Source organism: Trichinella spiralis, assembly GCF_000181795.1.
Source record: "Trichinella spiralis strain ISS 195 chromosome Unknown Scfld2, whole genome shotgun sequence".
NCBI classification, from domain to species: Eukaryota; Metazoa; Nematoda; class Enoplea; order Trichinellida; family Trichinellidae; genus Trichinella; species Trichinella spiralis.
This window is the reverse complement of record NW_003526941.1, coordinates 1,684,122-1,711,416: the sequence shown is the minus strand read 5'-3', so window position 1 is coordinate 1,711,416 and position 27,295 is coordinate 1,684,122. Positions and strand designations below refer to the sequence as shown.

The 27,295-nt window shown below is 33.8% G+C and overlaps 7 protein-coding genes across 7 annotated transcripts; all 7 read right to left on the bottom strand.

Annotated features, from left to right (window-relative positions):
- Positions 1-134: 134 nt before the first annotated feature.
- Tsp_02877 (hypothetical protein) lies at positions 135-1,511 on the bottom strand. The gene is made up of 4 exons (XM_003379160.1): positions 1,241-1,511; positions 964-1,091; positions 318-326; positions 135-191 (listed from the first exon to the last, which is right to left on the bottom strand). The coding sequence occupies exons 1-4, from the start codon at positions 1,509-1,511 to the stop codon at positions 135-137; spliced, it is 465 nt and encodes a 154-aa protein (XP_003379208.1).
- Positions 1,512-2,376: 865 nt separating this feature from the next.
- On the bottom strand, positions 2,377-11,847 carry Tsp_02876 (calcineurin B subunit). The gene is made up of 9 exons (XM_003379159.1): positions 11,724-11,847; positions 11,285-11,590; positions 11,142-11,239; positions 7,725-7,764; positions 3,916-4,092; positions 3,793-3,852; positions 2,728-2,789; positions 2,520-2,642; positions 2,377-2,424 (listed from the first exon to the last, which is right to left on the bottom strand). The coding sequence occupies exons 2-9, from the start codon at positions 11,331-11,333 to the stop codon at positions 2,377-2,379; spliced, it is 657 nt and encodes a 218-aa protein (XP_003379207.1). The 5' UTR covers positions 11,334-11,590; positions 11,724-11,847.
- An 876-nt stretch (positions 11,848-12,723) lies between these two features.
- Positions 12,724-14,010, bottom strand: Tsp_02875 (putative WAP-type 'four-disulfide core'). The gene is made up of 2 exons (XM_003379158.1): positions 13,695-14,010; positions 12,724-13,637 (listed from the first exon to the last, which is right to left on the bottom strand). The coding sequence occupies exons 1-2, from the start codon at positions 14,008-14,010 to the stop codon at positions 12,724-12,726; spliced, it is 1,230 nt and encodes a 409-aa protein (XP_003379206.1).
- A 117-nt stretch (positions 14,011-14,127) lies between these two features.
- Tsp_02874 (putative eukaryotic translation initiation factor 3 subunit F) lies at positions 14,128-14,708 on the bottom strand. Its single transcript, XM_003379157.1, has 4 exons — positions 14,666-14,708; positions 14,490-14,590; positions 14,371-14,432; positions 14,128-14,239 (listed from the first exon to the last, which is right to left on the bottom strand). Exons 1-4 carry the CDS (start codon positions 14,706-14,708, stop codon positions 14,128-14,130), a joined length of 318 nt encoding a protein of 105 aa, XP_003379205.1.
- A 131-nt stretch (positions 14,709-14,839) lies between these two features.
- Positions 14,840-16,833, bottom strand: Tsp_02873 (putative eukaryotic translation initiation factor 3 subunit F). The gene is made up of 8 exons (XM_003379156.1): positions 16,807-16,833; positions 16,561-16,597; positions 16,177-16,307; positions 15,605-15,725; positions 15,473-15,543; positions 15,232-15,323; positions 15,036-15,191; positions 14,840-14,963 (listed from the first exon to the last, which is right to left on the bottom strand). The coding sequence occupies exons 1-8, from the start codon at positions 16,831-16,833 to the stop codon at positions 14,840-14,842; spliced, it is 759 nt and encodes a 252-aa protein (XP_003379204.1).
- Positions 16,834-17,026: 193 nt separating this feature from the next.
- Positions 17,027-20,052, bottom strand: Tsp_02872 (putative WAP-type 'four-disulfide core'). The gene is made up of 4 exons (XM_003379155.1): positions 19,998-20,052; positions 18,802-19,384; positions 17,571-17,803; positions 17,027-17,517 (listed from the first exon to the last, which is right to left on the bottom strand). Exons 1-4 carry the CDS (start codon positions 20,050-20,052, stop codon positions 17,027-17,029), a joined length of 1,362 nt encoding a protein of 453 aa, XP_003379203.1.
- A 65-nt stretch (positions 20,053-20,117) lies between these two features.
- On the bottom strand, positions 20,118-21,671 carry Tsp_02871 (hypothetical protein). Its single transcript, XM_003379154.1, has 5 exons — positions 21,623-21,671; positions 21,381-21,499; positions 20,850-20,938; positions 20,227-20,302; positions 20,118-20,189 (listed from the first exon to the last, which is right to left on the bottom strand). Exons 1-5 carry the CDS (start codon positions 21,669-21,671, stop codon positions 20,118-20,120), a joined length of 405 nt encoding a protein of 134 aa, XP_003379202.1.
- Between the last annotated feature and the right edge of the window lie 5,624 nt (positions 21,672-27,295).

Here is a 27,295-nt window from a genome sequence, read left to right as displayed (position 1 = left end):
CAGCCGTTAAAATACCAACCGACTGTATAATCTTTGGTGATAAGCGTTTCAATTTCAGATTGGAAATGTAACAATCAATCAATCAGATGCTGTCCAGTTGCAACTAATTATCACGTACACCTATGCGACAGAATTCATTTACTAGAAACGCATAACGGGTTCAGAACTGTAAGTACAGTATCGTTATTGACCTTCAAGTGTACATCATTATGATTCCACCTGTATTACGATTTCATAAACATCAAGTAATATTTTATTAAAAATCTCATTTAAATATGAGTATTTGAAAAAAAAATTTTAAATAAATTATTAATAACCGTGCGCATCTAATGAAAAAATATTTTGATTTATATGATAAACAGACGAATAAGTATAAATAAATGAGTGAATGAATATTGAATTTTTAATATAAACTTTATATTTAATTTATTAAATAATTATATTTTGTAAATATTATTGTTTAAAATATATTAACCTAATTAAAATGTCACAAAAGTATTTTAAATTACATTTTAATTTTGACTTCACATACCTTCTTCACCAAATCAAGAAAAGATAAGATGTTTAATTAAGTTCCTAATTAAAAATTAATAATTGTAAACTATGCTTATAAATTATTTTCGAATATAATTCTAATGAAATTAACAGAAAAAACAAACTTTCAAAGTGTAAAAAACATCTTAACATGCATTACAGTATATTGATAAACTTTTCTTACTGTATGCTATAAATATTTACCTTTTGAAAGTGAAATGGCAAAAATTACTCGTTTTCCAGTCGCTTTGAAAGAACTGCGACTACATCTGTGCCAGACTTCTGAAGCAAGCAGTGGTTTGCGAAATTTTATAAACGAATATTATGTTCCGGTGAAGACAGAAAATCCAAAGTTGCCAATTTTAATACGTGAATGCAGCGGCGTAGTTCCAAAAATTTGGGCTAGGTATTTGTGAAACGTGAACAAACAGCGTTTATATACAGTTGAAAATTGAATTTCAGATTTGACCGAGGTCGTGAAGTGGACTTGAATGTCTCAAATTTGCCAGCCAGTGAAATTTTGAAAAGGCTGAATTCTATGATTTCGTACAGTGTGACTTGACAGAATGAATTGTATTTTGTAAAAATAAATCGACTTTTTAAAATGTTTGCTATTTTTATCGATTTAAGCTATCACTATACAAAGTGAAATATATATATATATATATATGCACATATTTATTTGTGTGATGCTTTTGAATTTGACCATAATCCTTTTGTTTTATGTTCAACAGAAAATGGCGAATCGTATGTCGGCTGGAATGATTCGTTTTTGTGATCATTTTATTGATTTGCGAATTCATTATTGTCCACAATCGTACGGTAGCCGGGGCACAAAAGAATTCATCTATAAATATTTGCCAGTTATACGTGAAAATAATCCGGATGTGCCAATTTTTGTTGGCCCTTGCTTTGACATCGAGCCATGGATGTGGGCTAGGTAAAATGAAACCTTTTATTTGTTGCACATCTTTCATCCATTCGTAATTATTATCCACATTTCGGCTTATGGATTTCGAATTTAATTTTACAGTTATTTTTTTTACTATTACCGTTTTATAGTTCGATCTCCGGTAAACTATCAGTGACGTTAATTGTAATTTTTCGATTTTATCGAACCATTGTTTAGGTTCAAATGGGGCCGACACAAAAAGCTGCGGTTGAACAATTTTCAAGCGGATCAAGTGCTTTGCGTCGTTGAGGAGATGTCTCAAGGTGGTGTCTGGGGGGTAGGTTCACGATGGAGCACAAAAACGTACGTGCCGAGAGGTTACACTTTGCTACCGCGTGAACAGAAATCGCGAAATCCTTTTGAAGTTTTGTCAAAATTATAAAATTCACCGTTCGGTAATAAAATTATTATTATTATCAGCAGCAGATAAGAATTCTTTTGCCATTGCTTCCTGACCGCCGAGTGGAAAAAAAGGAAGCCATTCTCAAACTCTGCAACGTGCCAAGAAAATAGTAAAAATAAAAACTGTTACATTACTTTCATCACTGAACAGAAGGAACGAATGAATCTTTGAAAAGAGCAAGCAAGCAGAGGAGAGCCAAACAACACACGGAAAAAACATCGGCCCTTTTTCAGAATAAATAGCCAATCAAATTTTACATAAGGCCGATGCCTGAAGCGTAATCACTCACAATCGAAAAAAAGAAAAAATTGACTAGTAATAAGCATGAACAAATGAACCACCAAACGCTTGACAAAATGAAGCGATGGTGCACTGTTGCTTGTATAGTAACAGTACGAAAAATGACAATAAATTTTACAGGTGTATTATTTTTTTCCTTTGATAAAAGAAATATACAGGCAAATAGGGGTGATTCATGTGCCAGTGTTCAAGGATTCACCACCATCTTTTCGTGAATATCCATCCCACTGACAACCTAAGTATAAAAATTTTTTAACATTTCAACAAGTCAAAAAAATTTCTATACGGTGCTAAAATTCAAATCAAATCAAATCAAATAATCACACTTACATCACAGAATTCCTCAAACGATATTTTCCCATCGCCATCTTTGTCGTGAAATAAAATCGTTTTGTCGACAATCTGTTGCAACTGGGTATTTTTCAAATTGTTTCCAACCATCATTTTTAGCACCTATGAAAAAGAGCAAAAGATGAAAAAGAAAGGCAATTGGCTGTTTTTTTTTCAATCACACCCAACCCAATATTCAAACACTTACCTCAAACAATTCCCCGTTGGAAATGAACCCATCTCTGTCCATGTCGTATATTTTGAATGCAACTGAAAATAAACATAAATTGTGATAATGAAAGAAAATTGCACGGCATTTTCACAATGGCACGTGCAGAGAGCACAGTAAACTAAAAATAAATAGGTAATAAATAAAATGACTGCCTCCTCGTTAGTTTGCTGATATGGCAATTAATAGACAGTCGAGGAACTAATCGCAATGCTTTTTCTTTGAAGCAGTGAGAACAATATCAATATAAATTAAAATTTGAATCGCGTGCATTCAATTAAGCTATGAAGATATACATACAAACATAAAGCAATAAACTCTACTTGGCTGAGATCGTCAGCTATTATTGAAAGAAGAATGATCTGAGAGAGCTAGCTCAATAACAAATTATAAGCGGAAATTGAATAAATTCAAACAATTGCACAGTACCAAGGGAGATACACCAAAAGAATATATCGGTTGTGTGTCAAAATACCAATTTTCTGCTTTATCACTGATCATTCCGCAGAGAATTGAAGGCAAATAAATAAGAAAAGAAAGACATTTCATCATTTCAAGAGTAACGCTTTCAACAAAAAGCAAATTTCATCAAACAATCTCAGCTCGACATCGAACATGCATTGCACATTTTATTTATTTAATTTTTACACTGATTAAATTTATTGAATTGCAAAAAAACAACTGAAAGTACAAATTTCATTAACAATAACTTGTCTACAACTAACAAGGAATTCTTTTATTTTCAAGTGAAATTAAACACTACAATTACAATTAAAGTGCGTGTTGCTATTATCATAAGCGTTGTATGTTAGTGAATTTAGAAAATTCTACTAGACAAAGCACAACAACGACAACACTGACCGTTCACCCTGGAAATGAAAACCGCTAGTTTATCACCCTCAATCAAACAGTGAACAATGCATTGATGAGTTGAAAAAAACAACAGGAAACATATTACACGTAAATATGAAATGAAATAAATAATGCGGTTTGGGATCATGCAATTTTTTTAAAAATTTATAAATACCAACATATAGAACTTACATTTCAATTTGGTCTGCTTAGCCCCTTTGACGCTGAACTGCGATATTCCCTGGATGAATTCTGCAACAAATTGAACAAATAACAAAATTTGAAAATAAAATATGAAAATATATTCGCAATTACCTTTGAAATCCACTTCTCCATTTCCATCGGTGTCGAAAATATCAATCACCCGCTGAACAAGCGGATTCTGCTGCAACTCGGGTAGCGACATGAATTCTTCAACGCTCAGCGCGCCACTACCGTCCAAGTCGAGCTTTTTGAAACGCCTGGCCAAGCGTCGAATCTCTTCTGTGTCGACTGAAAAAAAATTCAAAATTATCATATCATTCATTTCAGAATATGAAAGATTGGAAATTTCAAAAAAGGATAAAAACAACTAAGTAAAAAGAACACTGTCGTCGCTTTACCCGTTGCAACGTTGTCATTGTCAGTCATTGCGTGTTCAGTAAAATATTTTTTATGGGCAAAATTTGCACTTTATTATTATAATTATTTTACAAGTTCTGCTAGGCTTTAAAGTACTGGAAAAAGGAGAAACAACTCGGCGCAAGGATGAAGAATTTATTCACGCATGAAATGAAAGCAAATGCAGCATTTAAACTTAAACTTAAAACAAAATTAATAATAATACTAATAATAAAACGAAACAAGAACCCGGTCTGCAAAACATGAAACTCAACAAAATGACAGCTGACAAGTTATTCAGTTAATTGTGGAAAAACAAGATTGTATTTTGGGCTTTACAAACAGAAGCTTGACAATAACAACGACAACAAACCACAGCACCAACACATCAGCAACAACAACATGTAAAACTGGACAAAGCTTCAGCTAACTCTCTATCTACTATGTACGTATACGGATCTGGTGGTGAAATTAAAATCAACCAACCGTCCAGCCTTTGAAAATATTTCTGTACTTGGATGATTCATTTTCGTTCAAGTAAAAGAACTTCAACTGAAGGTAACAAAAACCGCTATCCAATATTGCATAATAATAATAATAATAATGAACATGGAAAATTAGTTTGCTTGACGACATAATTGATTTTTTGTCCAATCGATATACTTTTGCTGAAGTATAATACGTCTCTACACACACCGACTCTGAGCTAGAGCTGCTGCTCCTTCTTCACATGCCCGTAAAATACACAGTGGCAGCAAGCTGACCGTATCTCAAATTTCCCATATTAAAAATGTGAAACGTTAGAAAAAGTCAGAACAATACATCACGTACAAAACAGGAAGATATTCAAAAAGAATGCAAAAAACGAAAACAGTTGAGAATAAAATAACTATATAATTATCAAATCGATCTACGACCAAGCTTTCGCTTCATCGATATCACATTTGCTCAAGTGCACACCATTCAGCCCTTGTAAATCCCATGCCGTCGCCTGTCAGTAAGCAAAAGCAAAGCAAAAACAAAAAAAGCAATTTAACAAAACCATTCTCAATTGTCGAATAAGAGACCAAAACACTACACATAAATACGTACATACACACACACACACACACGCGTACAACTAGCTGAATAAGATCATTTGAAAAATGCTTTTTTATAGTTATTATCAAATAAATATACGAATAAGGTCCATTTCAATAAATTCTAATTAAACTAAAGCTGTCACGTTGGAAATCAATTTTCACCATCAACAAAGGGCTATCGCAAAAATTGTACAAACCCCACCTGCCCATCCCTCTTCGCTCCGCATAAATGAAATTCCAACCATTACATATACAACACTTTTATTCATATATCAGCTAAAAATAGATTTGACTCAAACATTTTTAAAATAGTTTAAAGCACGCAAAATCTGAAAAACTAAAAACCACTGATGCGTTCCAAAAGTATGCATTTGTTCTTTTCCAACTGCAAACATTTGACATGCAAACTGATATCAATTAAAATAATATTATGCCTCTGCTGACGTCCATTCATTTTTTACCTTTGAATAAATTTAGTAAAACGTAACGTTGCGTTAAATTATAACTGAATACAAATCATCTCCTTTCACTTTTTCATTATTTGTAACAGTTTGTTATGCTTGTTAGTTCACCAGTTAGAATTAATATTTAAAAATGCTATGGAGTTTCAGTTTATGAAAAGTGTCTATTTCATTTTCTACAATTTTTCTTTTCCTCTTCACTGCAAAATCAATTTATAAATGCACACAACGACGCGTTAATTGCCTTCCACAATAAACCAACCGAAAGTTTTCACTGAAGTCGACTGAAGAACAACACATCAAATTGCACTGCAATGCTATATAATTATATTCATTATTTACGGATACTTATTTCTTTTTCATTAATTCGACCAACGTGAATTTTTAGCAACGCTTAGAAATTGTGTGCGTGGAAAATTCCATTTATTATCAATAAAAGAAAGCAAACACAATCATCGAACAATAAGAAAATAAATTTAATTAACAAAAATTCATACTGATAGTTTCAATCTATGTTTGCGCAGTATAGATAGCAGTTAGTTCGCCTTCTACAAGCTTCACCCTCAATATACATTTGACATAAATCTCAACTCAACAATGAATTAATTCTGCATAAGCAAACTGAATATTCCCTGCTAATACAAATGTAAAAAATACGACTCAACTGTCACTGTCAAAATTATCAACCTCATAAACTACAATAATTTATAAACTAAAAAAATCACAATTTTAACTCTTTTTTTCAAATTTACAAACAGTACAATCGAAAAGAATTATGATTTTTAAAAAGTTGAAAAACAGAAAAGACTAGAACTTGATTATTTAAAAAGAAGCGCTACCGTATTTTCCAGTTTTACAAAAGAATTAATCACGCAAAACTGTAAAATTGAACAAAAAACACGTTTAAAAAATTTCTAACATTTTGATACATTTCAAAATACCCATATGTAAATTTACTTATTTAATCTTTTTTAATCAGCGTATGCTTAATAAAATGAACAAAGCAAGAAAAAGAACATAACTTACAGATAATTTGGAGTTTTTCTTGTGCGTTTTGCATTGGATCCACAAGTTCAAATAAAGCTAGCTGCTAGAAACCAACCAGCACACAAGCGCACGCACACCAAGACAGAAATGATTCCTCCCTCTGTGGCGATGTTTTATTTGTTTCTTTATTTATTGCCTTTTATTTATTCACTTATTTACTTATTTATTTACTTATTAAATTTATTTATTTCAGCTTCAGAGCAGTTAGTTTTCGATAGAAATCAACTGGCTGAAGACGACGACGAAGACTATGATGATGATGATGTGCAGACGATAAAAATCAAACTTGCGCCACCACAAACAAGCAAAAGCCGCTGGCGCACGTTCCTGCTTCTAAAACAGCTTCGGCGTAGTTTTTAATTTCCTACAATATCTGCTAATGATGAAGTCACGTGTCACCGATACGAGCCACCTGGTCGCCGCGCCTATAGCTCAGAAGAAGCACACACACACACACACACACATACACACAAATCATCGATAAATATCGATCGCATTTTCGCGTTCAGCTTATTTCTATTCTCGCCTAGCCGTAAGGCAACAATGACGAAGCAAGCTAGCTAGCTAGCTAGCTAGCAGCAGCTAGCTTTAATTTGCAAAGGTAAACGAAAACGAGCCAAACTGAAAGAGCCAACAAAGCAATCAACGAATGCCTAACCGATTTGACAACCGACGGCTGCTTTTCGTCAGGCATTTTATTTATTTTCAAATTTCATCTCCGTAACGTATCGCACTTCAGCAAATTTATAATTTCACTCATCATCAGTTGAGGTTGTTTTTTTTCTCTCTCTCTCTATACTTTTTAATTTTTAAGTGCAATTCTACTATGCTCAAACGAAACTCAAGGGTTTTCTCATTTAACTAATAACGACTGAATATATTACACACTTATATACATACATACATATGCAAAAATAAACATCAATCTACTTACAGTTTGAGCACATTTCAACGGGCAGCGAAATTTCATTTCCCTGAAAACATGAATTCAAATAATCAACTGGCACAATAAACTAAATGTAAAACAGGTTGCTCACCATTACGGCTAAAATTCGCTGGCTGCTTCAACGGTGCGAGCAACTAAAAGTGGTTAGAAATGCTGAAAAGAAAAACAAAATCAGAAAAAAAAACAAAGTCAGCTTAAAATGAATTTAAATTTCAAAAATAACCACATGCAGAAGCGAATCGAACTGCCAGTTTACTCAACGCATTGAAACAACAATGAAAAGCGTGTAAAACGCGCGCCAGCAAACCTGAGCAGATATGTTGTCGTCAAAGTCAAAAGCCAAATTCGACGCTGCTAAATCAAAACACTAGCATACTGTATCTGCGAAAGAAATATAAACTGCAATATAATAAATGTCTACAAAAATAACTCCAACTTTTTGATTTTTCAAAATGAACTGATACAACAATGCAACCCAGTCATTTATAATGATAAATGAAGAAAACATCGTATCTCTACCAGACAGCCTATACAATCGAACTTGTAAATCCGATTTGCATTATTAACAAGGAAATACTGTAGATTATTTGAAAAACAGCATTCAGACGTACAGCAAATCAATTTTTTCCTCATCTCGACAAGCCAAGACAACTAATTACTTTCAAAATTGTGTTCGCGACAAGGTCAGAAGCTTGCATTAAGCTGACATGAGATATGAACGAGCGAAACGTCAATTTCACGCGCAGCCGGCTTTGCCGACACGCAGCACTAACTAAGCTGACACTCTCAAATCTAACATGTTTGAAAATTGTCGTCTCCACTCGTAATTACTGTTGACATTCTTTACATGTGCAAATGGAAATTTTTATCTTCAATGCTGCGCTGCATTTAGCGGTGATTAATTTCAAGATGAGTACAGAAACCTCGCTGCAAATTTTCAAAATGAATGAACGATGATTGATTTTAATGCTTCTTCAAATGACATTAGAAATTCACAAAAGCAACACTTCTTCGCTTGTTACGATCAAAATTTGCATAAATAAAATTTCATAATTTTGCACGGAAATTTCAAAACTGAACTCTAAATTAATAAGAATATAAAGAAAAATGCAGGAAAAATCAAGTATGCAAGATAATAACATTGAATGTTGAATGTGAAAGCATGCTCAACGTTTAAGTGAATTTTATTCGTGCACTTTAGTGGAAAAGATGACCAGTGAAGCAATTTTTCTTACAGAACCAAACTTTAGCTCTCCAAGAACGTTAACATATGCATATGTATATGTCTAAATGAGAGCGGTAAGAAAAATGAATGTCAATGATGCATAATCAGCCGCTATTTGAAATTCTCGATTCCAATCGCAGTTCATCTATCCGCTAGCCGTTGAACGCCGAAAGCAGACACGTTACAGTATTTAAAAGAAGTTCAGGTGACGGATGAATCGTAATCAACAAAACAGAAACGACAACATGCAAGCAACCACTTCCTTCCATCGACTTGGAAGTTGTGACGTCAGAAAACAATTCATAGTCAATGCGGCTTGTATAGCAGTGTTGTTTTCAGTGCATCGAATATGTTTTTACTTCGCCGAAAATGACACCAAATTATGCCGATAAACTGAAGTTATCACCTCTATTGAAGAAAAAAAATCGAAGAAGCTATACAACAAACAGGCGAGGCAAGCATGTGGAAAAATAACCGCGTTTTCCAAAGTAATTGATCAGAGAAAAGACAAAAGCTTTTTGCTGTGCTAATTTGCCTAATGAAATTTACAACTCGAACCGATTTTGCTTTGCAAAGCAGAGAAACATGCGAACAGTTTTAAAAAAAGAAGAACTTACCAAGCAAACAACAGACTACAAACTACTTCAACGTGGAGTAGTGGACTGCAATGTCATGTGACCGAGCAGCTTCTTGTCTTGCAATTTGACCACGTTGCTTCCAAATTGGATGGCTCGTTTACACAGAAAACAGCTTGGGTTGAAGCCGAGCTTCCAAAGGGCCGCTCGGATGATCAGCTTCTCGCCCAAACCTCGCGGATAGCGTAAATCCACTTTCCACTCCAACGGCAACTGATTCACCCAGGCGACGAACGGTTCGTCAAGGAACGGCGCATGCGTGGTTCGCCAAGGACGGTCGAGCACGCGATCGTCTCTTCCCAAGCTTCGTTGGCCGATCCTTCGCAGCTCATCTTCCAACGTTTGCTGCAACGCTTGCTGACCTTGTCGTGTGAACGTTGTCCGGTGATTCATGTAGCCACCGAAAAGCTCATCCGCACCAGAGCCAATGAACAACTTTTCAACAACACCATCACCACCAGCAGAAGAAGAAGAAGAAGCGCTGCAATTGCCGGCGAACCACAGAGCACATCCGATACTGTCGTCCATTACAGTATCGGATGGGTGCAACAGTTGCTGGACAATCGTTTTGCGGATGCTGGCCCATTGGTCAGTGGTGACGTCAATTTCTACCCAATTCCACTTGATTTTCGGATAGTGCTGACGCAAAAGTTCGTAGCCTTGTTGTCCTGAGTGAAAATCATCCTCAAGATTCATGTACAACGACGCAGTTGGAATGATAAACTTTTTTTCTGGATAATATTTAAAAAGTAACTCTTACCGGCAATTCTGTCCGCCGAAGTAGGGGGACAGTCTCCATTTGAAAACGAGACATTCAACAAGTCGACCTCAGATCCTTGAGCAAGAAGCTGCCCCAACGCGGCGCAGACGAGCAACGAGTCGACACCGCCCGAAAATAACACCGATAACAACGAATACTGCCGCCCCTCGGTTCGCGTCGGCTCGTTCCCAAAGCCATGCAAATTCTTCTGCACAGCCGTTTTGAAACGCTGCAAAAATTGGTGCAAAACATCTTCGTGTTCCAAGCTGAACTGTTGCAGGACAAGCTTTTGGTCCGTTGTTGGCATCACCGGCGGCAACTTGTCGGCCGAGGTGGATAAATTTAGCGTGAACAATGGTTCTCGTTTCATAATTATTCTCATTTCGGTCGCTTTCAACGGAACCTCGCCCATGTGGTTGAACAAACGAAAGTTCAAGTCGACCAACGCCGGAGCCAAGCAAAATATCTCATAAGACAAATCTTCGAGTTTCACAGTGAACACGTTGCCCGGAGGAAGGCTAAAACATGTCACCTCTTCAGACGTGCAAAGCGGTTTTCTGGTGCATATTGTCCAGTAGGGGTGTGTCTCGTTCAACTGGTGCGGATCACTTTCTTCGGTAACGATTAAACTCCGACGACCGAAACAATCTCTGCCAAACGAAAGTGTCTTGCAACGGGCCTGAAAATTATTCAACAACATCAAATTCACATGAATCAAAAGACCAGCAATTCATTGCGCATACGTCGTAATAAACCATCGCCCACGGACCTTCGAGCTGTTGTACCACATCAATGAAGCCATTTTCTACAATTTGCGAAAACAAATGACTGAACACGGCTTCATAATTGCTGACCGATAAATCCTGAAACAAACAACCGATAACTGTGAAAAGCAAAAAGAAAATGCTTAATACTATTGACAGACCACCGGTGATGAATCCTTTGAACACCAATACGTTGCCAAATGAGTCGCACATCCGCAAATCACTGTTCGACTTCGGAAAATCCGATATTACAGTTGGAAAACTGTCATTGAAAAAAAGCAGCGATTTGACAAAAGATTTCGACTTTTCCAACAATGTACGATGCACTTGACGTTCCGATACGTGTCGAACTGTCCCGTTAAAATTCGGACAACTTCGACCTTCCAGCCATGAATTCCATTCGAACTCAGTCGAATTGGCAATACCGACACATATTCCATCAACGTTGCTCAAAAAGCACATGGAATAATCTGCAAAATAAGTGTTAATCTACAACTGATAAAATTAACAACAACAAAAAGGCCTCGATTATAATATATATGGAAAAATACACAGTTTAATTGATATGTATAACAAAAATAATTTTTCCAAACAACAGCTTACCTGATACATTTCCAGACATCATCAAAAACTCACAAGCTTCTTCAAATTCCGAATAATGCAAAAATACAATTCAGCAAAAGCAAAAAACGCAATTAACTTACTGTCATCGTAACCGTAAGTCTACAATATACCTTAATAATTTTCAGGTTTGTTGCAGCACAATTTTTTTTGAAATTTTTATTCATTCTCATATTTGCTCATATATTGCAAATTTTTGTTTTATTTAAATAAAAATTATATGAGCAGCAGAAAAAATACAAAATAATAGCTTAAGCCTGTGTAATTTACATTGTTTTTAAAACCTTATGAAATGCAAAACAAATATTATTGTAAAATCTTAAAAAAAGATAAATAAATAAACGCATAACAAAAATAAAATGCATGTTTAAATTAATATGCAAATTACTACACAGTAAAGTTCTAAAAATGACAGCAAACAATATTGTGGGATAGTATGTGGCCAGCATTAGTTATCAATTGCGCACACTATTAATTACAGTCACCTGAACAAAGAAGGAACAACATTTGAAATATACGTTCTTCTCATCTTTGTAACGCCCGCTTCGCTATTTAATAAGTCAAATTAAAAATTATAAATCAAACGTCTATTGTAACAGATATTTTTAGAATTGTTAGTAAAATCTGCAATATATCTGTCGCTTTCAGCTAACCATCTCATTATCCTCAACTTGAAATATCATAAACACATGCCAAACGCTTCGTCAGTCAAACAATTATTGCCTCACCATTCCTGAAAATTAAGCCTAATATAATGGCAAAACATTGCTAATTATACTAATTACAACAAAAATAATTTTACAAATTTCTTGATTTGCTTTGAATGAATAATTTCTAGAGTAAAATAATTTATAATACATAAACTGCACTTCCACTGCAAAAGCAACAAACAATAACAGAAAGATAAAATAAATTGACATGATAATGAATGAAACACATTTGAGAACATATCTGAAACACACATTAGTTCCAGGAAATTAGATTAGATTTTGACATCGGTGACTGTCGTTGGGTTTGTTTCATCTACAGCTGATGTTTCCTTTTCCTCAGGACGTGCAAAAGGCATGTCGACTGGTCCAAACGGACTCCCATGCACAAGTTCTTGTGGTCCATACATATCGGCACTATAGGGCATGCCATCGGGTCCAATTCCATCCGGTTCGCCTCCATGAGGGCCATTGAAATCCTTGTGCGCATCCATAGGTTCCGGACCTTGGCCGAAAGGAAAGGAACCAAAATTATAGCCTTCTCCAGGTTCTGGTTGAAGATCCAAAGCGTTTCCCAGTGGATACAGAGGATCATTTGAATATGGAATCGGTCTTCCGTTAGTGAAAGGTGGATAGCTAGGATACAGATCAGCAGGTCGATAGGGGGGCCTGACTGGATATGGAATACGAACCGGTATCATCGGTGGTGGAAGAGGACGAATTAAACTGTATGGGGGATAAGGGGGCGGAGGTGGGATTCGCAAAGGTGGAGGAGGCGGCGGACGAAAAGGATGAGGCCGATACGGAGGCAAATAAGGATGCGGAAGACGGTAAGGAGGCAAACGTGTTGGACGATATGGACCAGGAAAAGGTCTCGACAATGGCGGCCGCGAAGGGTAACCAGGTCTTGGAGGTGGTGCCGCCGATGGTAATAGCACAGTTCCACCCGCATACCCTTCAGGATAAACACATCGATTCTGATCATTGATCACGCAACATTTCATAATTGTCGGACATTCGACGTCATTATCACAATGAGGGCCGGCAGGAGTACCACCGCCTGGCAACGCCGCTGGGCAGCTACCTTGCTTAGTGTGTTTGCAGCATATCTCAAAGTAACAATAATACGATTCAGGACAAGTATTAGCAAAACATCGCTTCAAATAATTAGTTCCATCAGGACAGACTTCTGAAAATTTCAATTTTTCCATTATAAAAATTAACATGAGAACAAAAACCAACTTACTATCGGCTACAGCTTGATAAGCTACAACGCCTTCTTCATCTTCAGTTTCATTACTGGTAGAATAAACGTCATTTAACTTTGGATACAAGCACGTCGCTCCTGCGCTTGTATTACAACATTTCAACGTGCCAGTACAGTCTGAATCGCTGAAACAAAGATCGACAATTTCCAACTGTTCACTTAGCCAAGTGTGATTCTTCAGGTCGGTCATTTCTGGACATAGGCCCAACTTGTCCTGTAACGATAAAGTTGCCACATTTGTCAACAACATCATCATCATCATCGTCGTCACCAGACCCAAGTGAACAGAAAACATCGTTTATCACGCCCTTCGCACTTGTAGCTTACAGTTGTTATTCGAAATTGACTGATTGGAAACTGTTCCATTGAGAGTTTAACAGTACTGGAGCAAACAAAAAATGTTTATTACCTTTCAAATAAAACTGTTTACCGATGGTCTAATTAGCGCCCGACCTCTTGAACAATAATCATATAAATAGATGCGAGTTTTCAAAAATCCCTCATCAACAGCTGCGTGTGAATCACTCTAACAATGTAAACAAAAGCAAAAACATTACACAAATAGGCACAATTACATGTATGTCAGCTGAATATGTTATTATAAACTTCAACATCACTAAACGGATACTGTATTACGTTTTACAAGTGCAGTAACTTGTCTTGCAGTGTTAATTGTGTCTTTGTCAGTTCTGTCAGATATGCTAACATGAGGAAATCCTAAAATTTTTGCACAAAATTATAAATATGAAAAATTGAAAGAACCTATCAATTCACCTTCAGGCCGGAACCCATTACTGATTCATGGAGGCTCCGATCTGACTGCTGGAATTCCTTCATAGTTTGTAACAATCGTCGACCAACCATCGTGTCACCATCTATATTTCCTTCCTATTTCACGGTGAGAATTCACAAATAAATTCTACTTCAAAAAATAATCAACAGAACATTACCAGCACATTCATCACGTAGTGGCGCAAATATGCCATGCTGCATAGCAATTCGGAAAGACGTCTTTTCATCTGTTCAAAATCTGACGCAACTGGAAATTCTCTTTTTTGATAGTCAGTTGGTAACATAAACGATGACACTAAAAAGAGAAGAAACGAACAAACGTACAAAAATTTTTAATAATTGCCCAAAAAGCAAGTACAAGCCACTCGCTCTGCTTCGGAAGCGACAACTTGTAGTTGAACAGGAATCAGCATCAACGACTGATAATCTTCCGTTTGAGGAATTTTCACTTTGTACCTAAATTGCAATGCATTTATTCCAACAAATTTGTAAATAATAAATAAATGAATATGCATTTACAAAACAAACGCATAAATGCCAAGATGTGGTTCTGTGTTGGCCATGTCTACAACCAGATGTATAACAGGAATATTATCCCGACCTACAGTTTTCTTTTGAACAAGAGACATATAAAAATCGTGAAGTGTCTGATCAGAGTCATGTATTTCGTTGGAAGTTGTATACCTGAATATTAAATGATAATAAAAGCACAAATCAACAATACTGAACCAAATACCATCCAACTATTGATTCATACGGATTAGCCAACTGATTCATGTCAAACATTTCTTTGTTCATATTCTTGTCAAACAAACACTGAAAAGTTTTAAAACATGTAATTTCACTAACAGTTCCTAATTAAAAAAAATAAAGCCAGTCTTAATTGCCAAAAAAACTACAAATTAGAATTACTTATCTAATATAACATAAAAAATGAGTACAAATTTCAAACAAATCGGTCAAACCTCATCTCTGATTGCTTGATATTTCACAGCATAACAGTTGACAATTTCGACAGCATTCTTTTCATAATAACCTAAAATAAATAGATAATTAATTAAATAATTAAAAATTGCTTAATGATTTAATCAGGCTACCAAGCAGGCTTCCAACTCCTCTGTTATTTACTGTAACTTTGCTATCACGTCTCTCGTATGCATCAACAATAGAAAGAATAACTACTGGATGTACACGAACAGTGAAATCGCTACTAATCATCTAAATTCAAAACGACAATCATTTTAAGCTGCATTATCAAGTAGACCATTCCTTCGAAAATTATAAAACAAATGTACATACAACAGATGTTCAGAACAATATATCAATGAATTTTCAAAAAAACTGCACTTATAAATAAAAAACCAACTAAAAAATGAAACAAAGAAAAATTATCAAAACAATCACCGTTTCATTACAATACACCATTTTGCGATAGTAACCCGATAATAAGGTACAAATTACAAAATTAAAAATTACAACATAATAAATGTTATATTCTATTTTTCTGTAAAGTCAATTTATCAATCAAATTTTGATTTTTATTTAACAATGTCTTCATTCCATAAGTTAAAGACCACAGAAATGCCTCGCATGAATGACGGACAAAAGTCTACAGTAACCTTGGATGTTACACTATTCAGCTAGGCAAAATTACAGATTTAGTACAAACTTTGAATATATCGTAATTCAGTAAAATGATTCTACAGTTTATAACTGCAAACTGCTCTGATGTCATTGTGCAAAAATTGTCGCATTCCTTCTTATATTTATATCCAGTGCAGCATATCTGTGTGTTGCTTACTTGTAATAAGTAAAATAATTACTTTGCATATATTTTTATAAACACATAAAACAGTTATTTATGTAAATCATAAAAATAAAAACAGCAAATGACACTATAACTAAAATATTCACACCTTCTCACATCTGTCAGCACTAATACAGTATTTAAAAATGATAGGCAAGTTTCAATCCATAATCTGCCCTAACACTTTTATATTCGAATGCTGTTTATATTTTATATTTATGCTTATTTATCATTTATAAAACTTACCTGATTGAAATTTTAATTCAATTCTCAGCCAATGCTTCTGAAAATATCTTTATTTTTTCATGCAATTTAACGTTAAATTCTTTAAATCATCCAATTAAAGTTGTTTTTATACTAATATTTAAAAAGTATCATAAGTGTTCTTTGATAAAAGTAATTGTTTATAAACAAATTTATCTATGATAGTTTTGAAATAGGAATGCAGAAAGCAGAGCAGAAATTATAACCGAAAAGTAATCAGCAACTTACATTTTTACCGTGAACAGAAATATTCATATTTTTTCTTTTGTCAAGTTACACTTTTTTACTTTATGCTCTATTGTGCATTTGTGTGGATTATGATGCTTCAGCAGTTAATGTCTATCCAGTGCATTACAAAGTTTGACTGTTCAAAAATGCTTCAACAATATTTGTGAAAAGAAACGTTATACTGAAATTATGCTTCTATCTTCTCCATTTTAAATAACAGCTAATACAATTGCGCTGCAAAATCGTCATATTCATAACCATAAGCTATCGGGTAATCTGCGGAATAAGAGTGCGGATAGCTGGCCAATTCTCCATAATCACCACCCCATTGATCAACGTCTGTATACATTGCTGGCATTGGTTGGTAATCCGCAACGACATTCTGTAACGGCACGGAAAAAAAGGGACTTGGTCTTTTCGATCCAGGACCGCCAGTTACTTTTGGGGGTCTGTTAGTCAAGCTCAACGTTCCGGCGTTGAATCCAGCTGGAAAAGCGCACCGACTTCGACTCTGAATTACGCAACATTTTAAAATCGACTCGCAGTCGATGTCACTGTCGCAAGGTGGCCCTGCCGGTATGCCTTCCATTGAATCTGGACAATCGCCTGGCTTGGTGTGTCTGCAGCAGATCTTCTCAAAACAATAATAGCCTCTGGGACAAGGACTGGTGGCGCACCATTTCAGAGGATATGAAAAATCTGGACAAACTCCTGAAATAAAGCGGAAAGCTATCATTTCCCGGTATTTTGTCACTTGTTTTTACCCTGAAATTCAGTGACTGGCTCTGTAGGACTTTCTGGAAGTAGACATATCTTTCCAAGAAGTGTTGCGCAACACTTTTCAGCCCCTGGACAATCTTCGTCCTGTTGACATTCATCTTGGGCTGGTCCCGCTGGACCCTCAGGAGGAGCAGGACATTTACCTGGTTTTACCGCTTCAACAATATTCCAACATATGCAAAACAAAGCTAAATAAATTTCCGCCGACGCCATTTGCCTACAAGAAAAACAGTATAAACAACAGGCGTGCATAATACATACATACATGCAATACATACATATTATACATATGTATATAATATGTAAGTGATGTGCAATTTTGTTTTACTTAGGTATTCATTCAACTTTCATACTTCATATTTCTTAATGAGCTAGCTGGTTTTGAAAGTTTACACACACAACAGAAATTTGATGCGAACCGTCTTAACTCAAATACAGTTGATCAACTGCTGAAATTGATGAATATGAAAGTAAAATAACGATTCGAAAGATAAAATTGCACCTTTTAATGACGCTTACAATAACCATCATCACTGTACAATCATTTACAATAGAGCAGCTACTAGCTCATGTTTAAATAATGACGCAATCGAATTTGCGGCTTGTTTTAATATTAATTGTTGCTCACGTGCAGCGTTTAAAGGCAGTGATTTGAAAATTAATTTTAAAATTTCAAAAAGCAGCAAATTAAAAATGACAAATATAAATCAATTACTTGGTATTCGTACAATATTCGAACAGCAATACCACATTCAGCTATTTCTTCTTTTTCTTTAAGATTTCCTCTGAAGCATATTTGAAAACAATTGGATTGAACAGTTCAAAATCAAACCAACAATGCTCAGATTGCAATGGTGAAATGGAAATCCTTATTCAGTAAAGTTTAATAAGCATTACTGATATTGGTTTCCAACTCGAACTTGTAAACTTCTTTAAGGTTTCACAACCAACGATTTACTGCCAGCTGCGAGTTTTAATAAAATTAGAAATCGAACGTCAGAATGTGAATAAACAACATCAAGAGAAGACATTGGAATACATCGATTAGCATCGGATAATGTTAAAAGTAAGACTACCAGATCCAAAAAAGACAAAGAATGTGCAGAAAAATGAAGCCGATAAACAAGAAGAATACTTTGGACTTTTTTGTGAACTTTTCAATTTTTCTCTCTGAGCAGTTCCCATTCGCTTTCGAGATTTTGCCACAGCACTAACTTTGTGTTATGATCGTCTTCACTTTTGGTGTTTTTGGATTTCTGCGCTTCCAAAAAAGAATGCTTAATTTCAAAAATGACAAACGACAACAACGAATTCCAAGCAGTGTTGACCAAATGCGATATCTTCGGCCTCTGCTTGGAGCTGATCACCTCCACCATGGCGCATTTCATCAACAGCCAGTACTCGGCGTCGAAGCTCACCCAACGGAAATTGACGTGCTTCTCACCGATGCTTCTGGCAATGCTGACCAGTCGGTCAGGGCTAACTGAGAGGCTGTCGGCGCAGATGCTCAAAAACAATGACAAACTTTTCACGTGTCGCTGGAAAGCACTGTTCTCTTCCAACTCATCGTCCGGACAAGTGTGAAGATCAAAAATTGTTCGGATTTTTTCGTTTGACGTCAGCACACGTAAAAATATCTGCTTGGCAACTTCATCTTTGTCCCGCAACGCGCACCACGACTCTTCAATTAGACGCTTGTCATAGACGGAAAGATTCAAAGTACGACCCGACTTTTCGCTGTACAAATATATGCCCGTATTTCCTAAGCAGGTGGAACAGAATCGAAGTGTCCTTTGTGCTTCAAAAAAATGATAAACGATTTATAAATTCAAAAACAAAAAAAAGAAAGATATTGTCAACACTTATCATTTTACTAATGATCAGAAAATCGAACCATTCTTAATTTCCATTCATTTTTATTTCCTCAAGTTCAGTTAAAGCCGATTAAAATTGCACAGCCAATGTTCAGTACCAGTAAATTCTCGAACAATTCAATTTATCATGTTTTTACATTAAATAAACCATTTTGCATAGATTTTTATCTTTTCAAGCACCATCAGTTAATTTTCTTTATCTGCATACATATTATAAATTATTAATCGCAAACTGACACCATTTTGATACTTTCATTTTTCCTGATTACAAGTAAGATTTGCTAAAATAATGCGTTTCGCGAGAACTGTTAAGTTTTCCTATTTATATGTGACAATATTATGAACAGCAAACGTTTGCCCTTTCCTGAGCATAAACGGATCTTCTGATTAAATTAAAATTAAACAATACAGAACTTCTCAACTCAGTAATACTGAACTTTAACATCAATGCTCTGTCACTGAATAGTTGATATTACAAAAAAAAAGAAAAACAGTCGTCTACTTAATGCAAGATACATTTAAAAAAATGCTTTTCACCTGCTCTATTAGCGACAGTTGAACATCGTCGATGAAAATTTGGAGTTGCTGGCATTTTCAGGCGAAGAAACCAAAACGGTAGCTGCTGAAACCAAAAGTTGTGCCAACTGTGTGCAACAGTCAACAACGCATTTTTAGTTCAGCAAGAAAATAATCGTTGCATTTCTCCATTACGCAATTTTGACCTTGATGCTAAGAAATCAAAAAAAAATTAATTCAAATCAGATACATGTATATTCCTCCTTAGAAATGAATGTCCACGGTTTGAAATGTCACGCAATATGGTAAACCTTCTTAGAAAAATGCTTTAAAGAATATAGATTAAAAAATTAAACTATTCAACTGGGAGCAGACAATTCACAAATACAACAAACAGATGACAAATAATTTAGCTTCTCTGTAGTAAACAAATGAATTTAAACAAGCATGAATACAAATAAATACATCAAGTTTTACTAGTAGCATTTCGAAACTTTGGTTTGACTTAAATGTTCAAATTAGCTTCCTACTTTGCTATAGAACAATTGAAGCATCAAATTGTTTTTTTCTAAATCAGTGCTTAAACAACTGACTATCTTAAGTGTATGCAAATTTCAAATATCTCCATTAACTATCGATGCTTTTATTGTTACAAACCTGTTGCAAATTGACTTCAATGAAATCATGCATAGATATGAAATTAACAGCGCTTTTTAGAATTCAGTTCGCTAAAAAAATTTCTGCAGACAAGAAAAGAACAACCACTGTTCATCTCAACTCAAGGTACACAACGTTTTCATTTTAAGAGAAATAAATTATCGCATTATTCGCCTAGGTGAAAACATTGTGCCGCTTCATCTTGTGATGCATAACTTGACGATATGAAAATCTGCCTTTATACAATATAAATCAATTTTCAAACCATTATCTGATTCGGCTTCTCTTCCCACTTTATGCACTCTCTTAAATGCTCATAAAGAAAAGCACTGCAGTGAAATACAATTTCAAAAAAGAACAAATAAAAGCCATTAAAAAGTAAAAAAAAACACTTTTTGCAATTACTGGCTTGTTATTTTTAATTTGATAATTTCCTAATGATCAGTGCAAAATCTAAAATTACATACATTTAACAAACATGTTCAAATCATATCTGAAAAATTATGTTGTATTTCTGAACAAAAGTTACATCATGCGAAACATTTACACAAGCAATGTCATATACGCATAATGATGGAAGCAAAAAAATATTAATCAATCAGTTAGTTAGAACATTTCAAGTCATAAAAATAGCATGTAAAAGCAAAACTTTTGCATTAAAAAAATTGAATCTTAATCTCAATCAATATTGTTTAATACTGGTAATTTTGAAAAAAGAAACAAGCTGCTTGTGAGAAAAAAAAATACCTTGCTAGAAGTATTCTCGGTGAATAGATGGAGAGCGAAGAGGAAGAGAATATGCCCAGTGAATGCAGACAGCAAAATGAACCGACCAGATGATTCGCAATAATTTTTCTTCTCTATTTCTAAACGATAACACACTTATCAATTAAAACAAAATCAACATAACGAACCTTCATTCATTTAGTGCTGTTTTCTGAGATATTGTTCAATTTCCACTGCATACTTCCGCGTGAAATTAATTTAACCAATCGTAACAAAATGCTGATTGCTGATCTGACGGCATCCGTAATTCATTTCAATCAAAGCACAGCCATTTCAACAGTAGTAAATTTTGGATAGAATCAAATTTTATTCAAAGTAAAAAAGAAAAAGAAACGTTAATTTCTGCACATTGGCACTGTGATCATTTCTTTCATTGCCTAATTTCATTTTGCCCATCATCATCTACTGACAGTAATGTTAGAATTTTGCAATCTGCGACTGACTAATTGAATTATGATTGAACAGAACAGAAAATACATAATATTCACTCAACTGCTGTTTTAAAGGTTCATACTGTTGTTGCAGAAAACTTTGATAAAAATACTTAAAGAAAAATTCAATTTCCGCATAAATTCAGAACTGTGATTCTACAGAAGTTCCTTAAATTATGAAATAAGATTCGTTAAAAAAAAAGGGGAACATGTTTATTTCATTTAAATTCTGATGCGCATTATTGTCATTTCATATTCAGATTTTAAATGTTAAATTCAGCGCTGTTTCTTCGTTGGTTATTAAACTCGTCCAATCGAACGAAATTATTAGTTCTAATTGCAAGTGTTGCTAAGTGTTTGAACAGCTAACGTCAGTCATTGTCCGTTAAAACTGTTGTCTGATGTATGTTCAATATTTCCTTTTTATTCTAAATGTTGAAAAGAATTGAAGAGAAAATTCAAAGTGCATAATCAAGAATTTCAATGTGCCAATATTATTCTTAAGTGCAATGTATTATTATTTGTAGGATCAAAATTCGTTCTTCCGGCTAGCCTGAAGCCGCATACCCAATGCCATTAGTAGAAAATGCAACCTGCTGTTATAATGATCGACTTGAAATCTGCTCAACCTGTGCACTATGCTGCAGTCGGCCCTTTGCTGGTTCGAAAAGCGAAACTCATCCCATTGTAAAATAAAAACATATTTTGATAACATGCTAATTCGCTAGGATGACGCATTCTTCCAATTAATCACTTACGATACATTCTTGAAATTTCCTCTTAAATTTATAGATGCCTACTAAATAAAGCTGTACTACATTTAAACTGAACTAATGTGATGCCTCAGTTTCATAGCATGCAGCTAACTACTACTGACAATAATAAACTATATTTTTTAATTTTAATTTATTTTCTTCTGTTCTTACTTTTTAAATTACAATGACATAGGATTTCTTTTCATTACATTTGTCAATGAGAAAATTCTGTGACCTACACTTTCATTCACGTCACTGATATTATTAATAATTAATAAACAGCGTTTAGTTTCGAAGCAATATTCGGCAATTCAAATCCACCAATTATTGAATTAATCACAGCTAATAAAATCGTCTGAAAAGCTAAATCAAAACATTTAGCTGATATAAAGAAATTGTATTAAGTAATTTGTAGCATCTAAGCACACAACAACGCACGTTAGAATTTTCCATACACTAAAGTAATATTTATCATAATATCATATCTTTTTCATTTGCCTTTACAAATATTCTTAATCATTTGAGTTTAACGAACACTGCAGTGATACGCATTCAATTTCGTGCACCTCCTTTGCATAAGATTGATAAAAATGAATAGAAACGTTTTTCTGATCTGACGACATTCATTGAATTATTATGAAAAAGATAAACAACCTTTAATTAATTAAAAAGGAAAACGTACCATTTATGCTTTGCAAATCGTTACGAACTTGAACGTTATGAATTTGACCATTCTTTCTCCTGTATAACTCTTGCACGCATAACGCTGCAAAGCAGAATTGGTAGGTACCAAGTGCAATTCTTCATTTGAAGCCTTCAATTAACATCAGAATACCTAGTTATAGTATCTAACATATAGGACTGCAAATGAATGAAGTGAAACAAGCCATAATTTCAATTTATTAAGAGAATTATCAGTTGATTAGAAAACTACAGAAACACGTTTCAAAACAAAGATCAGCAACTTTTAAATCTTTGAAAGGTGAAATTTCAACAAAAATTGAAAAACACTTGAACTTGAACTTGAAAATCTTCAATTATTGCTCAAAAATTATTTGCCGCTAAAAGCTTTAACCTCAGTGCTAATGATTTCAATTATTATAAAGTATATGCTTATTATTAATAAGCAACAATTATTTATACATTCTAAATACATTTTTCAAAAATTCTTTCATGATCAGTTTTAACTGTTTATTAAAATGTTTCAACCGATTCTGACTAAAGTAATAATTTATACATAAAAAGTATAATTTATAATATTAACAGAAGAATGATCATAATGATTGCTTATATAATTTCTCTGAAGAAAACTTATTTCATGTAAATATAATTTTGAACATTTTAATACTATTTGTTATTTATTGTTCTGCTCTTGGAAATATATGCATTATTAAATAATTTAAAAACATATTTTAATGACTTTTAATCGATTATTTCAATTATAAATGCAATCAAATATCTATTCTCCAAATAATGGATTGAGTAAGATCGGAATTTCCCCTGTTACGGCAATGTTAAACCACTTTTTACCTTCAGCTTTATTACAGTGATACTGACGGCTTAACTACATCAACAACAACAATAATAATAATGTTAACTAACTTTACAGTTCCAAAATTCACAGCATTGGATTTAAAACGTATGTTTCAACTCAAAACTTGACCTATGACTCAGAGATTAATAATAATTTGTATGCTATAAGCGATACAATATTAACATTAATAAACAATTAATATTTCACTTTAAACGATTATTGTTCTCAACTTTCAATATCTCTTTTGCTACCACTTTTCAGTTGAGCTAGATTCATGATATCATTTGACATTTAGTTATATGGATTTTCATTAAAATTATCAATGACAATAAAATTATTCCTTAAAATAATTCATATTCATACTACAGCATTGGCCAAATTAATTCACTTTAAATTCATTTATTTAAAAAAAGTTTCATTTATATAATTTGAATTCATCACTTCTATGATATCAAAATTCATCCAAAAATTGCGCTATAATTATTTGCCATTACGGTCGAAGAAATAGTCCAGTATCTAAATAGTCTTATACAACTGCGTAAGAGTGAATTCATCCAATTTTCTGCTAATGAAAAAAAATAAATAAATCGCCAAAATTTTGGCATTTTACAAAGTGATTAAATATTTACGGTTAAGTAAAGCGTTCAGCTACTCTGCCAAAGCACCATAAGAAATCTTTCCAAGTCAGTGGTGCTTCAGTGAAGAATTGAAATTCATTTAGCCCATTTTAGAAACGATACATAAAAAGAAAACGAATAATTGCCGTTTGAATATTCCCACATGTTTTGCTCAGAAATGAGAAATTCAATTTAAATCCAAATAAATGCGCTTCATAATTCTCTCGACGAAGATGTGCTGTATTTCTTTCAATCGTATATTCTACAGTACCAACAAAGCTAACAACATGACTGATTGCTCATCGATGTATGCAGGTTTAAAATGTTGCTAATTATCTATAATTTTTCTGCATCACAAAAAAAACAAATGAGTGTAAAAAAATACATTAATATTCAGAAAAACTCTTTTCTTTTCACATCTGCATTTTCCTAGCAATTAACGGATGCTGAAAAACTTTGAATTCACAAAACTGTTTGAAATTTTAAAAAGATTATTACAGTAGAAAAAAAAGAAAATTACTTCCATTCTACATCTCCAGTAATAGTTCATTGATTATGTGCTTGTTCAACATTGGAATTAATAATAAAATTCAGCTACAATGAAAACAAGCAAACAATACAATTACAAATTTCAGCTTTTCCCAAAAATATTTATTCAAAATGACCATTCTGGGAACATATAATGCCAATATTACATTATATTATATTATATTATATTATATTATATTATATTATATTATATTATATTATATTATATTATATTATATTATATACTTGTTTTGTATGCTGTTTCTTCATCATAGCATTTCAATTCAATCTTCGCTGTTTAACAAATTCAAATCTCTAATGTTAAAGAATGCTGATCAATAGATATGCTTCCATTTTTGTGCCGCGCCATTATAAATAGTAAATTTTAAACCGCCTTATCATGACTAGATATTATCGAATAAATTGCGTTGTGACAAACTAAAGTGCTAAACTTATCGATTTAATCATTTGTTTCGCTTAATTTTTTAAAGTCTCAGAATAGAAATCTGAAAAAATGGTGAACAATTTCGATAAAAAATTAACAAAAATAAGAAATGCAAAATCACATGAAAGCAACAAGTAACATCAGTTCAGCCAGTCAGACACACCGTGGTAACATCATTAACGCATTAATAATTTTTTTGATCATCTATTAAGTTTTCATGACATATTTTTAAAAATATTTCACATTTTCCTCTGTTGAAGGAGCCAATAAAAATGATGAAAAATTTATGCGTGCATATTACATACATAATTTCAAAGAAACACAAGAGCACTCCTTTTTCTGACATTGTTTCTTTTAAATTTACGCTTTTGAACAACATGTTAAACAATGTTTTGTTCATTAACAATAAAATCATTAGCTATTTCATTTTTTAACAGTCAAACTTATTTGCTGCGTGTTCACTTGTCAGTCAAATGTGACAAATTTAATGTTCATTTGAAAACCCTTTGAAACAGCAATCGGCGTTGAAAATTATTCAGATAACTTTATTATTCAAGCACTGCATCCTCTTTTCATGATTTCACGTAGCAAATGCTGTTACAAAGTTTGCTGCTAAGGAAAAATTGTTTGATGATTAAAGATTGATGCTAAGTTTAATGTTTCCATCGCGCATGCAAAATAAGAAATATCGCTTAAGATGAAGTTATTTTTGTCCAAGATATATGTCATAAAATTGTCCATATTAATTTCTGATAATCATTTCATTTTTCTGAAAATTGAATTCAATAACAATATGCTTATTGTTGTTTATGAAATTATGCATTTCTCAACAGGCGAACACTTATTATTGTAAGCATCATTATACGTATATATTGCTTAAAGAAAGATAATATTTTAACAAAAATCCACATCAACTGAAAATTCGAATTCCTCACAAATTCAATTCCGTCCATTCTTCATTCCTTACAATATGAAAAGAAAATCTTTTCAAATTTGTGAACTGAATTTATTCAAAAAGAACAGAAATTCATCATCGCGTGTATGGAAATTGTTTGCCTGTTGAAGGAGTTCAACGAACCAACAGAAAACGAGCTGACAGAATGTCGGCTAATTTTCTTAATCCCCCCAAAGTGCAATTCAATTTCATTCCCAATTATGATCAATCATTTCAATGGTACGTTTGAAAATAAGAATTTTCTTATTGATATAAAACGAGAAACATGCTAATTATGGAAAACTTCAACTCATTAATAATAACTTGTTCATTCATCTTTTTATTGGCCTGCTTTCAGAAGCTATTTTTTCTATGGTTGTAAAATATATCCTCTAATTGCTAACTAGCGCGACTAACAGTGGTCGTCACACGGTCGACATTGGAATGCGTGATCGACGACGTGCGTTCACGCTTAAGCAATAATGCTGCTAATCAAATGATATGAATACGCGTGGGGAGGGAAGAAGGGAATCCACCCTGCGCCAATCATTCGGCATTCTCTGGCGTGCTGAGCGCTCGCGTTACGTGTGCGCCTGCACCGCTTCAAAGCCAACAAACACACTGCTCAGTTG